Genomic DNA, 13454 nt, shown 5'->3' with positions numbered 1-13454 from the left:
GGGGGGGGGGGGGGTGGGGGGGAGGGGCGTGTAGGGAAGGGTTGTTCGTTGTATGTTTTTTTGTTGTTTTGTTTTTGTTTCTGCAAATAAGTAAGTCTTTGGTAAAGTGAACCCAAATGCTTTTAAGCTCAGATCCACCAGTTTATGACTTAGGAAAGTCTCAACTGCTTAATACTTTGCTTTCTCCAGGTCAAAAAATAAAATAAAAAAGAAAATCTCCCCTACCTTACCTTACCTAGAGAAAATATGGAAAAGGTGAATGGATATTTATTAAGACCTTACTATGATGAAGCACAGTACAAAATCTGCTACATTTGTGGCTTCACCAAATCTTTCCAAAGTAGGTGTCATAATCCTGGAGAGCCTCAGTGCATCACCAGGGGTCAGGGCTAGAGCCAAGACAGGAGCCTCTGAGCCTTGAAAATGACCCACAGCATTCCAGAAAGATTACCAGTTATTTGACTATGGTGGTTCTAGTAGAGAAAGAAGTTACTTTAGAAATGAATAGGTGAATGTATCGTACATGTCACTCTTGGGAAAGATATTTTGTTCCTGAGCTCAGTTAATGAGTCAATCCTTGTGGTTCTGTCTTTGGTCCATCATATTTATAGACATCAGCTACCTATGATGTCAGTTATGGACGTGGTTCATGCCCTGAGATGAGTAAGGATTGTGAATGGACCTGAGTTCACTTACTCTGCACAGAGCGCTTATAGGAGGTACAAAAGATATAGATGGAAAAATTCCTACCCTTAAGGATTGATAATCTAGTTGGAAAGTAAGACTAATGTTATATTGAGTGAGAAGTCAAAGAAGACCCTAAGATTTCTAGACTAAAAGATGAAAATATTAAAGAAACCTTTGACAGAAATGGGGAAATACCAAAAGAAAGCAAATAAATTGAATTCTGGCCACACTGCGTTTTAGATGACTTGTGAGAGGTACAAGAAGGGAAATTCCATATATTATTGGAAACACAAGACTGGAGCACAAAGAAGGCAAAGCTTCAATTGCAACGAGGACAAATGTATTCTAAAAGGTAGGGTGAAGAGGTAAGAGAGAGAGTTAAAGTGAGGAACCTGGCCGACTAGTTGTTCTTCAGGAGAGAGAGAGGGGAGGGGAGGAGAGAGGGAAAATAGAAAAAGAATCCCATCAAAAGGGCAGGATACCATGTAGAGTCACGAAAGCTAAAAGATGAATGTGTGTGGAGAGGGTAGAGGAGTAGAGTTTCAAATCCTGCAAAGCCAGAAAAATATGGACCAAAAAAAGGCCTTTGGATTTATAAGAATGCTCACTTACAATGCTCTGGAAATTTTCAACATTGTGGAGTACACAGAAATAGTTGAAAAGTGGTACAGAAGGAAACGGTGACTCAGAAGTAAGAGCATCAGCTACAGATGGTGCATTCCAAGGTTTAAACAATGAAATGATAATAACAACTAAGGACACTGATATGGTGCTTGTTAAGTGCCAGACACTGTTCTCTGCACTTTGCACGTATTACTCATTTAATCCTCTCACTTACCTTATAAGCTAGGTACCATTATTACTTGTATTTTACAGATGAGGAAACTAGGAATGTGTTAAGTAACTTAGAGAGTTAGTAGTAAGCATCAGAGCCAGGACTCTGACAGGTACTCAGCAGACCTCCAGAATGTAACCAACATGCACACTGGCCCTCAGAAGAACAGGAGAAACGTAAATGTTTGTCATTGTGTTCACTATGCATCCCCAATGTTAGTTCAGTGCCTAGCACATAGTAGGCACTCTTTAAAATTTTGTTGCATTCACGAATAATTAACTAGAAAGGGCATGAGGATCAAGCAAAAGAATGGGAGTTGTTTTTAGGAAACTTTATTCTGAGACTATTTAATCCCCCTTGTAGAATTCCTCTATTCTTTCAATGCTGTAAATATATGAGGATAAACTCATTGTGTTTTAACTTGCCTCTAATAAAAAAGATGACAGCAGACAGAAAAGGCTTACCAAAAAATATGGGACAAAAGTTAACTTTTCCCCTCAATCTATGTGAGTTATTCAACTGTTAGTTAAATCTGGCAATCTGAGGATGGCCCTGCAGTCTCTAAAAACCCAAAATCCATTTTCCCTCTTCTGCTGGATACTGCACAGGACTGTAAGGTGCTCCCCAAGGCAAAACTCACTCAGAAGATACTTAAGCAGGTAAGGATCGATTCCCAGAAATAAAACTCACTGTCAGTAACTCCTAACTGCAAAGTTGTTAAAAATAACTTAATTAGAATCTACACATTTGTAAGTAGTTCTTTCTTGCCAAAAAATAGTCCAGATTTCAAGCCCTTGGAGATTAAAACAAAAAATGGCAGAAAATATTTCAGCTGTACATCAAGCTGAAATAGGAGACGAGCATGGGATCCCAGTGCTCACCTCTCATGCTCTGGCGAGTACCATCTGATTTGCTGTACACTTTGTGATTTCTACTTTCAGCTACATACACAAAATAACTAATATTTTAAACTATGTAATTACTTATACAAATTTACTTAATAGACTTAATCATCATTGTTTGGGGAAAAAATCAGTTATGTAATATACTTGGTTACTTTAAGAGACAAATCAGCTAGTACTAACTGCTATGTGCTTTGCACAGTGGAGGATATAAAAGTATTTGTAAGGTATGGCCCATATTTGGGGGGAGCTTAGTTCATATACTAAAATTTTTTGACTTCCCAGTTACATATCATTACATCTAGAAACTTTTACAATTGTGCACCTGAGCTCAGATCTCAAATCGCATATCTCTTGAAGTCCAAAGGACTTTGTACTTAGTAGTTATGTTTCTCTGATGGGACCAGACCCAAAGAAAGAAAGAAATCCATTTTCAATAAAATTTCAAACTAGCTTTCCAGCCACTTTTACTCTTTATTTAATTTTTCCGTCTTTTTCCATGTGAAAACTTAATATATCACAAATATACTATCTAGAATATATACAAATATGTATATGTCTATAGGTATATACATATATTCAGTAACAATATCCACATATAACCAAATACTAAAATAATGTCTAAAATACATACTGACATGTGACAATATTTATCACTGCCCACATTTGATCAAATATTTTTCAAGACTCAGCCTTTCCAATATTAACTTCTATATTATATAAAATGAGAATATTTAAATGATTACTTTTAGTCATTCCTAAATAATGAAAAGGACTCATGCCGTATATTATTAAGCAAGAATATTTAGTAGGACACACTGAAGAAATTTGTAAATTTCTTAGAGCACATCACAACAATAAATGCCACTAGTTTTAGACTGTAACTTTTTATTCATGTTTATTTGATTTCATGACACACCTCTTTTACTCACAAAAGTACTGTATGGCATATTTTAATTTTTCTTATTAAAACTAATTTTGTTTGGGATATTTCAAAGCATCTCTCATTATATGGTTTCTAATTCTATCAATAACAATAACAACAAAATCCCTAAAACTAAGATTCAGATTTGCTAATTCATAGGAAACAAAACCTCCTAACATAACATATCCCCAATCATATGTCTTTTGGAGCTTTGGTAAAGGGCCATGAAAAACAATAACATTGTATAATGTTGAACATACTAATTATCCTGATTTGAGCATCACATATTGCACACAGCTAATGAAACTCAACTCTGTATCCCACAAATATGTACAATCAACTATGTTACATTTTAAAAAATGGAGAACTTTGAAGATTATTTGTTTTAGCTTTGTATTTTATTTTTAAAATTTGAATAACATTAAAATACTAGAATCATATAACATTTCAGGAAAATAACTATAAAACGCGAACTATCTTTCAACAAAATTAAAGTACTGGTATGAACTGATTCTACTTTACCAATTTAATATAAATTATATAAAGTGTCTGGTAGAGGAAAAATCTTGTTGAAATAGGAAATAGGTAGTCATCCTCCCAGGATGAAGCATTACTTACATGGCATTTTTCTTCAAAACTTCATATTTCATATATATTGCTACCACACTGAAATGTGTTATTATAATAAAATTTTGTTCATCTGCTGAAATAAATGCTCTATTAGCCTAAAATTTATTTAAATTTACTTCTTTACAGAAACTCATTTCATTAGTATCACATTCATTTAGTCATATTGTTGGTGACCATCAACCAAAATAAATTTAAATAATTAAAAGAAATAAATACCTTTTTTTCATTTAACCTGCCTATATGTCTTATAGGTATTTTCTTCCAAGAGCAACAACTAACTACAATGACCCCAGTCAAATTTGGGGTAGGGGGCACAGAAAAAGAAAGAAAGGTCTTAACTACGCAGAACCTATAGTGACCTCTTGTGGTAAATACTAACTACAGAACTTTGGTGAACAATACCTTTCCCTAGGCTACACTGTGGGGAATGTGGAAGCATTGTTCCTCCAAGCTAGGAAACAGCTGCTATTCACAATGAAAGTGAAAGATAAACATTGACTAAAGTAAAGGGTTTCTTTACAGAAATCTACCCAGTCCTCAGTCACTGTCAATTAAAGTAATCATAAGTAAACCCCTAAAAAATAGTGTTCTTATATGGTTCTTTTAGCAGGTCACTTAAAAGATGGCTAAGTAGATGTATTTCTTACACATCCTACTTCTGTAATAAAGCAACTATACACAAAGAGGGCAATCTCTAGTAAAGACAATAGTGTCCTAGGATAAGCAGCCCCTGACTCAGCAACGTACTGCATTCATTATATAATGCAGCATGCACTCCAATGCGAGAGGATCTCGGGCTTATTTATAAATATAATTTAGGAAGTGGTCAGAATAATTTCAATCTCTTTGATATTTAAATGTTAAAGTGATACATTACAAAACCTGGGTAAACCAATGATTCAGAAATATTATGTGGTTTTGATCAATATTTCCTGAATAGTGTCTTAAGATGTTAAAGAAAACCTTTCAAGAAAAAATATCAACAACTTTACAACAAAAAACAAATCCATTTGTTGTACACCATTTCTTATAAACTGGATAGTATTTAAAAGTTATTATTTCTTTTTTGTTTTATTTTTGAATCACTACTTCTCTATTTTCCCTCCTATAGGTTTCTTTAAGAGTTTTTACAAATATCAATTATAGCATGAAAATAATTTTGAATTTTCCTACAAGTAAGAGATGGCTGAGAAAAGAAAGTGCTTATACAACCTGCCTATCTCAAGCAAAATGGAAAATTGAGGATACTGAGTTTGTCTTCTTGAAAGAAAAGTGGTTTAGGAAATGCTACCTTCTTTACTTCTTTCCTGAGCCCCTTTTTTATCCAAAGAAAAAATATGTCTAGTTTTTCATAAAATTAGTAAAACACTTCTAATTTTTCATAGTGCTTAAAATATTAAAAAACAATAATTCATTTATAATAAAAATATGTTAATTCTTACTTATAATTTTTCAAAATGTAACCTAGTTTACTGTCACCAAAACTAGTCATTTCTGCCTATTTGTTAAGAAATTGAAGACAACATATGAATGAAATGTGCTGCCCAAAGACATAATCACATTGAAGGGCTTTGAAATATTTGTTGTTTTTTGAATCTAAAATTTGAACCTAAAAGTCCTAAACACAGTTGCTTTCTTTCAGGTTAATCTATACTCACAAGTTTACTCCTTCCTACAACACAATTTATATTGATAATAGCCTGCATAAATAATTGAAATTTAAATGAGAAAATATCTAATAATGCTCCTGACACAGACTTAGTAACCTCTGGGGCAGGAGCATTCCAGGAGACATTGCTCAGATGTAATAAACTTACCACATACTTCCCAAACTTTCCCTTCCTAACAACTTATTTTGATCCTACTAGCCAAAAATATATATAAACATTTCTATTGCATTTATACTTTTGGAGCTTTACAACTTCTTGGAGTAATAACATGCTCTCTATATTTACTAGAACTACATGTTAAGAAATATTGTAATTCCTTTTCTCTAAAATGATCTTATCTTGTCTTTTATCTAGAACTAAAAAAAAGGATTCCACATTTCTCCTATTTTAAGATTGGGCTATAAAGTGTGTGTGTATCCATCCTACTCAATGGCCCTCATTATTTTATTTTATAGACTTTGAATCACCAGTAACAACTCGCAATGCCTTCCCATAACAGACTGAGTCAACTAAATAAGGAAAATAAAAATCCAATCTCAAGAGGTGTAAAATAACAACAAATAGTCTATAGTTGCTACTCTGGGGCACAGAATACAGCACTGTTATTCTGGGAAACCACAATTGAGGTGTTTGGAACTTTATCAGGAAATCCTCAGATTTAAAAGCTATACTCAAATATGCCACACTTCTTGCTCTTTTGTTCACATCCTCAAAAAGTTCTGTGGCAAATTTCTAACTGGCTGCATTTCATTTCAGTAGTGATATCCATGGACAAATAAAAGCCTCATGTTTTCTCTTTGTGTCCATTTCCCTTTCACGTCTAATGTCTCTCTCTCTTGCTCACTGTCTCTCTCTCTCTCTCTCTGGATGTGTGTGTATGTGTATGTGTATGTTTTTTCTACATCTCTCCTTTGCTCTTTGTGTGTGAGAAAGAGATAGTTTGCTTCCTCTGTGTCTTCTGTGTCTGCAGGACGGACAGATACACACACTTTATAGCCAAATCTTAAAACAGAAGAATAGGAAGGGAATTCTTCTTTTTAGTTTTCTGGGTGGGAGCCTGTCCATCTGAGTACTTATCTGTGTATTTCTGTACCATCCGGGCATCTCTCTACATATTTTTCTATCTTTATCTGACTCTCACTATAAGATCTGATCTTTTTATAAGGAGAAAATGAGGTTGTATAAGAAAGAGAAGCTTTTCTTGAGGTACAGGTAAATAGATGAGCTTAGCCTCTGTTTCCTCAATTCGTAAATAGATTGGGAGTGCTGGCCTCTTTTGTTTTTTTTCCCACAAAGCTCTGCCAACAGTTCACTTTCAATGTTGTTAAGGTAGTAAATAATGAAATCTTCAGTGTAACAAACCTAATCCATCTATGAGAATCCTGAAGGGAATTTTCTCTGTTAGTCTCAATTAAACAATTTCTCAGCATGAATTTTTCTATTTCTCTGCCAAATCATACAGAAATTATTGTGGGATACCCTCACATGAATGTACAGAAAATTTAATACTGCAATTCCTGGTTTTTAAGGTTCTTCCTGTAAAAGAGGTAGTGAGACTTTTCAGTATTTATTAGATACATATGTGCATATATCTACTTCAACTATCTAAAACATTTCAAACAAAGCTCAGGGATTTTGAATAGTGGTATTCAAAGTTAGTCACAGGCAATTAGAAGTGGCATTTAAAAATGCTAAAACAGATAAATTTTCATTCGCACTTGGTGTTATCCATTGAAAGAAACATTAAACCGATGAAACAATGATGAATATAAAGTGTAAAAAAGATAAACTATTCCTTCATTTGGATGGAGACCTAAAATGGAGGCAACAGAAGCAAATGTTTCTAAGCCACATAAGATGAATCTCCATTTCATGGTCTATCAGAAATAAAAGATATTCTAAAAACTGGCTCATAGTTCCAGTCTGTGTAAATAGTTTCAACCAAAGATGAATATTAGCAAACTTCAGTCAAGGGATTCTCATCTTCTTTCTCTCCACCAAGGAGGGCAACAGAGAGCCTGCGGATTTTATTTTTTAAGGCCTTCTCTGGAAAGTCCTCTCACAGACCAAATTGCATGGAGTTGAAATAACCCAAGAGGATGAGAAAGCTGAAATAAGACTCATATATCTTAAACAGCTTATTCCAGTAGCTCTTACATTCTACAGAATGGTTGTTTTAATAGTAATATCTCCTTGTATTCTAGTTCTATTATAATATTAACATAAGAAGGTAAGGTATAAGTATAGAAATTGCCTACCATTATGAAGTTATATTTCATATTATTGTAAAAATAGGAAACACATATGAAAACACACTGGAATAGCTAAAAATATTATAGGTATTAAAATGAATAGTAGGCCAGACCCTATTAACTATTTTTTAAACCCAAATATAACACTGTTGCTTTAGACTTGTATAGTATTAGGCATGACTAAAGTGAAAGAAATAAAGTCACAAACCTCAAAATAAAACCAAATACCAAGTCAGAGATTTAGGGAAAACACTTTGGGACACTTAAATACATTTAGTCCCTAAATCAGGGTAAATATTTGCAAGCCTAGTTTTACAGGAGAAAGATCCTAATCTAAGAATTAGTATAATCTAATCTACCAACTCAGGGAAACCATCATCGTATTTAATTATTTATTATCATTTGAGTGTGCCTCTGTCTGGCCCACTAGGCAGGAATCTTCTTAAGAACAGGGAAAGTGTTGTAATCATTTTTTTGTACAAAGGACCCACAGAGTATCTGTTGTATAAGACACTCAAATAAGTATTGTTTCAATGAATGAATCAATCAACAATGAATTATGGAACTCCATGGAGTATTTCCATTGCTTTGTTCCAAACTCTACTATACTTCATATGCAAAAATGTCTTTCTCATAATTCTCCAAGCAAGAGATCTCAAAATATAATAACAGTCCCCTGAAGAAAAAACTTCAAAGGATATTCAACATGCCTTGCTAATGAAGTTGAAAATTATATAAAAGAATTAAAAACAAGTAGAAGATATAGATTTCAGTAAAATGCAAAGTTTATAAGGTCTTGAAATGTGAAATATATAACCATTCCCATCCAAAATGTCTTGTAGGAAATGAATGCATAAACGAATGGTATTTTAAGGACACTTTAAGGCAAAAAAAAAAAAAATCTAAACATCAGTAGCAAGGTATAATGGCATATTTTGAATTCTTTCTCCAGTCACATTAAAAGCACAGTAGCTATTGCTTTGCTTCTACATTTCTCCTGTTCAAGTCACATGAGTATATCATATAGACCAATACACAATGAAAAACAAAAAGAAACTTTAAACACAAATTTGACCATAGTAATTGTCTTTCCATTTTTCAAGCACTGACTCTCTTTTTTAGATTCAACTCCAGCTACTCTCCACAGGACAAGGTACTTTTCAGTGGTGCCCACTGAGGCCAAAAGCGTTTCCAGAGACTTAAATCTTATTAAGTAGCACTTTCGCAGCCATTCCCAACTTGAAAGAAACCCTTCCACTGAGATTAACTCTAAGAATTTCATCAGTTCCTGCAGCCTACTTGGGAAAAAATGTGGGAGAAGAATAAACAAGAAAGCTATCCCTCAACAAAGCGAATTTCAGCTCCATTCTCCAGATGTACCTGCACTCTACCCACCCCGCTTCCCTTCCTTCTGTTCTGGGCTCTGGACAGGTAGGTGGGAGAGGGTGAGCACCTCTAGTAGGAAGGGGATGCAACTAACTTTCCTCCACCACCTCCTTCCCACCCCCACCCACAATCAGTTCCAGGTGGTAACTGAAGCCACCAGGTAAGGATGCCTACATCCCCTTCCCCCCTTGGGAGAGAGATGGGATGGGAAGGATGGGGGCCGCGTGTGGGCGGGATGGAGGTAAGGGTGTTCTGAACTGAACTCTCCTTACCACTGGAGCGCCTGACGATGTTCTCCAAAAATGTGTTCTGCGGTGCCACCAGCCCTCTCTTGCCCCCCGGCATCCTGGGTCTGGAGAGCGGCGTCCAGGATCCGCGGCGGGGGAGGGGGGGATGCAGGAAGAGAAGGTGGAGGAAGAGGAGGAAAAGGTGGAGGAGAATCTCGAGCCAAAAGAAGAGGGGGCGCGGCGGCGGCGACGGGGTCCCCTGACTGTGTCTCCAGCCCGACCCGGATGAGCAGCTGTGGGGAGGAGGACCAGGCAGTTCATGGTAGTAGCGCTCCCCCGGCCGCCGCTGCCCAGACTGTGGCGGTGCCGCACACGGGGCTCGGGAACTGCAGGCTCCGCGGGACACAGTGCGCCTGCGCCGCCCCCGCTGTCGCTGTCCCGCCGGTGCTGAGACTGAGACTGCTGCTGAGACTGCTGCCGCGGCGGCGGTCGCCTGGGCGCGGGCTCAGCATTTCTCCCCCTGCCCCGCGCCCCGGATCGGGGGAGCGAAAGAGCGAACTCAAGCCCTCTCGTCCTGGTCCCCCTAGCCCAGGCCGAGACCCCTTTCCTGCGCCTTCCTCTCCCGATCTCCTAGCCCACCCCTGTCGCGCAGCTGGATCACTGCTGCCCAGCGCAGCCCAACTTCTGCGGGGCTGTGCGCCTGGTGGCCGCGCCTCTCTCCCTGGAGAGCGCGGCGGGCGTTCGCTGTCCAATGGGGGCCGTGGAGTAAGAGCGGCGGGTGACAAGGAGGATCCTGTGCAGTCGAAGGGGTCACATCTCAGCTTCTCCTGCCGAGGTCCCGAGCCCCGGCTGCTCCCGCCGACGCGGCTTTCGGGGCGGAGGTGCCTACGGGCTCCTGTTCCAGCCGAGGCTGAGCGCCGATTAGGGACTAACTGGGCGGCGCGCGGGGACGCAGAGCAGCCACCTGACGCTGCTACCGCCCCCCTCCGGGCTTCGGCGCCTGAAGCCTCAACCCCGGAGCTTTCTACACTCGCCCTACTCCACACCCAGAAGCGGAGCCGGATGGGGTCAGGGCGCTGAGGGAAGGAGCCCCCCGAATGGCCCCTGCGCCCCAGGCTGGTTCTGGCGCGAGCGGGAGAGCGTGCGGCCGCCGAGCGGAGCTTCTCCAAGGGCCGCTGAGCGCAGGAGACGAGCCGCGAGCCCCGCCACCGCTGCGAAGTTGCAGGAAACATTGCACTTGATGCGAGGAGTAGGGAAAAGGGGAATAATTGACACCCCAGAGAGAGGCAGTGCGGCCGGCACCGTTTGCGGTGGGAAAACGGGGAGGGCGGTGGGCACGAAGTTGCACAAGGCTGGGGCATGGACAGGTATCGCCTCTAACAACACCCCCCACCCCATACATTTCAGAACCAGGGACAGGAGTGGAACCGATAGAAACAGTCCAAAAGCCCAAATCTGCCACAGAGAAGGAAAACTGGCGTATGAATGAGGTCAGGAGAGAAAGGAGAGCCCACGCCACAGCACCTTCTTTTATCTAAGGCAGTGGTTCTCAAAGTGGCCCCGGACTAGCAGCATCAGCATCACCTAAGAACTTGTAAAAATGCACAGTATTAGACTCTACCCTAGAGCTAGGGAACCAGGAACTCAGGATAAGGTCTAACCATCTGTTTTCACAAGCCCTCCGGGTAAATATGACACACGCACAAGTTTGAGAAGCACAGATCTAAGGCTTCTCCTCCGGGGATCCACCTAGACCTATTGAGAGAGTACGACCTTATAAACAGGGTCAAGGAGCGGGAGACAAAAAGTGCGCTGCAGCAGTGCGGGGGGGGGGGGGGGGGCAACGTCTTCAGTGGTGAAGGCAAAAGGACAGTTGGATGGGTGCATCCCTTTTTGCTGGTTAAAATAGGCTGAAGGCGACGTAACCGCATTAGAAATGATCGAGGTCAGGTTGCCAGGGCAGGGGGAATTCTCAGTATGGGATTAGAGTAAACAACTCAGCGTCTGTCCTCAGGGCAGGTGTCTGACTTTGTTTGGAACCCCTTAGATTACCTGTCACCACCCTCAAGATAGGATCCTTCTCTCTCTGTCCAGAGCACCCTGGGAACGGGTCATTGTCTGTGGTTGAGGAACAGTTAAACGCACAACTAGGATCCAGGCATTACCTTAGGATCATTTTTTCCCTCTTCTCTCAGATTTCCACCCAGTCGCCCAGAGCTGAGCAAACCCACAAGTTTAACACGAGGCAAAGAGCAGATTGTTCTGCTAAGATTCCTCTCACAAAAAATCAAGAGACTCTGTCGAATAACACTGGGCTATCTCAGCTTTCTGTCTGAAGCACTGCTGGCAATACTAGTTTATCTCCCTACAGTTAGAATGTCTTTTAAATACATTGGGACGTCTTTAGTTAAATAAGGGATTCAGGCGCAGATTGAACCCGCATGGTTAGCTTGCCACCGGCAGGAGTCAGGGATGTGACTGACACTACGGCTCCCTCCCTGCAGTTGGTAGGGTGTGTGTCAGCTGGAGGGGAACTAACAAAACCACGACCACCACCCCAGCCTTAAACACAATTCAATTTTCCCCCTGTAGTGAGTCTTATATGACCTGTGTTCAAATAATCCTAATCAGCCATTCACTGGCTGGGGTGGTGAACAGGCAGGTTTTGTTTTGTTTTGTTAATATGTATCTATAATGCATAGACTGTTATCCTAGATTTCTAGCATGATATGATAATTCCATCATAATCATTAACAGGGAATATTTCAAATCTGTATGTTCTTTTGCACATCATCAGCTGCCCACATCTCGCCTCTGGGTATTGACTTAAAATCTCAGCTTCCCAGCATTTCCCATCTAGTATAAATATCCCTGTTCCTAGTCATTCTTCTGTGGGTGTATTAGCTCACACTTCTCGAAGAGGAAACTCTTTGGACTCTGTTAAGACACAGTCTCACAATTACTGGTAGAACTTCCCCATTTATATCCTTCTGCAGATTTAATTAAACTGACATTTATCCTTTCCTTTTGTCCTTAATAACTGCATAGCATTATAATTTTCAGATTATGTTAATGATTGTAAATGAACAATTGGTAGTTATAAAGTGTCAAATCATTGGATTACATGCTTTTCTTGATCTTCTAGTTTAAATTTTCATTTTATAGAGAAAGAAACCAGGACCCAGAGAGATGAAGTGACTTGTCCAAAATGAGGCAGTGCTTTAGAGACTAGAATCAGGTCTCCTGTCCCTGTAGCTGGAGCTCCTTGTAGATAATAGAAAATAACCTGATCTTCAGTTAGTGTGGTAACAACCAGAAACATCCAGGGATCTCTATTGCCATCACTGATTTTGCAGCACAAGAAACAAGAGAAATCCCTGACAACTCACAATAGCTCCCAGTCGAAATAGAATTAAGGAAATTAGAGCAGCAGCACCTATGAACTGCCTGGCCCTAAGGAATGTGCTGGCAGATTGCAGCAAGGTGCCAATACAGCATTTTAAAAGTGTTTTCAGACAGAGTCCATATGTTGTGATCAATCAACAGGATATAACAGGTGTGACAGACAGGAATTTAAAAACTTGAATGTCACACAAAGGGCTTCTTTTTGTTTGTTTGTTTTATTGCAAAAATTCCATTTTAACGCAGAATCATTTGTCCTTTTCTTTCATCTCTTGAGGTATGGTAATTAGAGCAGTTCCTCTGTAAGAACCAAGAGTATCAATCCCCCAAATTGTTTGCTGACTTCAAAGTCACAGCAGAGTGAAAGCCAGCTGAACTGCAGGTATGTTCCAGTTCAACAGAAACCAATGTATCAGTGAGGGCTTAGAAAATTGATATATGGGGGGCCGGCCCGGGGGCGCACTGCTACAGTGCGCCGCTTGGGAAGCGCGGCGGCGCTCCCGCCAAGGGTTCGGATCCCACATACAGACTGGCCGCT

General features: G+C 39.8%; 1 protein-coding gene across 1 annotated transcript in view; it reads right to left on the bottom strand.

Moving 5' to 3' along the window:
• The window catches only part of KCNH5 (potassium voltage-gated channel, subfamily H (eag-related), member 5), a 318706-nt gene extending 308280 nt beyond the window's left edge, over positions 1–10426 (bottom strand). Inside the window, exon 1 of the mRNA XM_008571772.1 lies at positions 9560–10426. Coding sequence (XP_008569994.1) covers positions 9560–9632 — 73 coding nt within the window. The 5' untranslated portion in view covers positions 9633–10426. The remainder of the gene's footprint in view (positions 1–9559) is intronic.
• Positions 10427–13454: the final 3028 nt, after the last annotated feature.

The sequence above is a fragment of the Galeopterus variegatus genome, unplaced genomic scaffold, assembly GCF_000696425.1.
Source record: "Galeopterus variegatus unplaced genomic scaffold, G_variegatus-3.0.2 Scaffold717, whole genome shotgun sequence".
NCBI lineage: Eukaryota > Metazoa > Chordata > Mammalia > Dermoptera > Cynocephalidae > Galeopterus > Galeopterus variegatus.
This window is presented reverse-complemented; position numbering and strand designations above follow the sequence as displayed.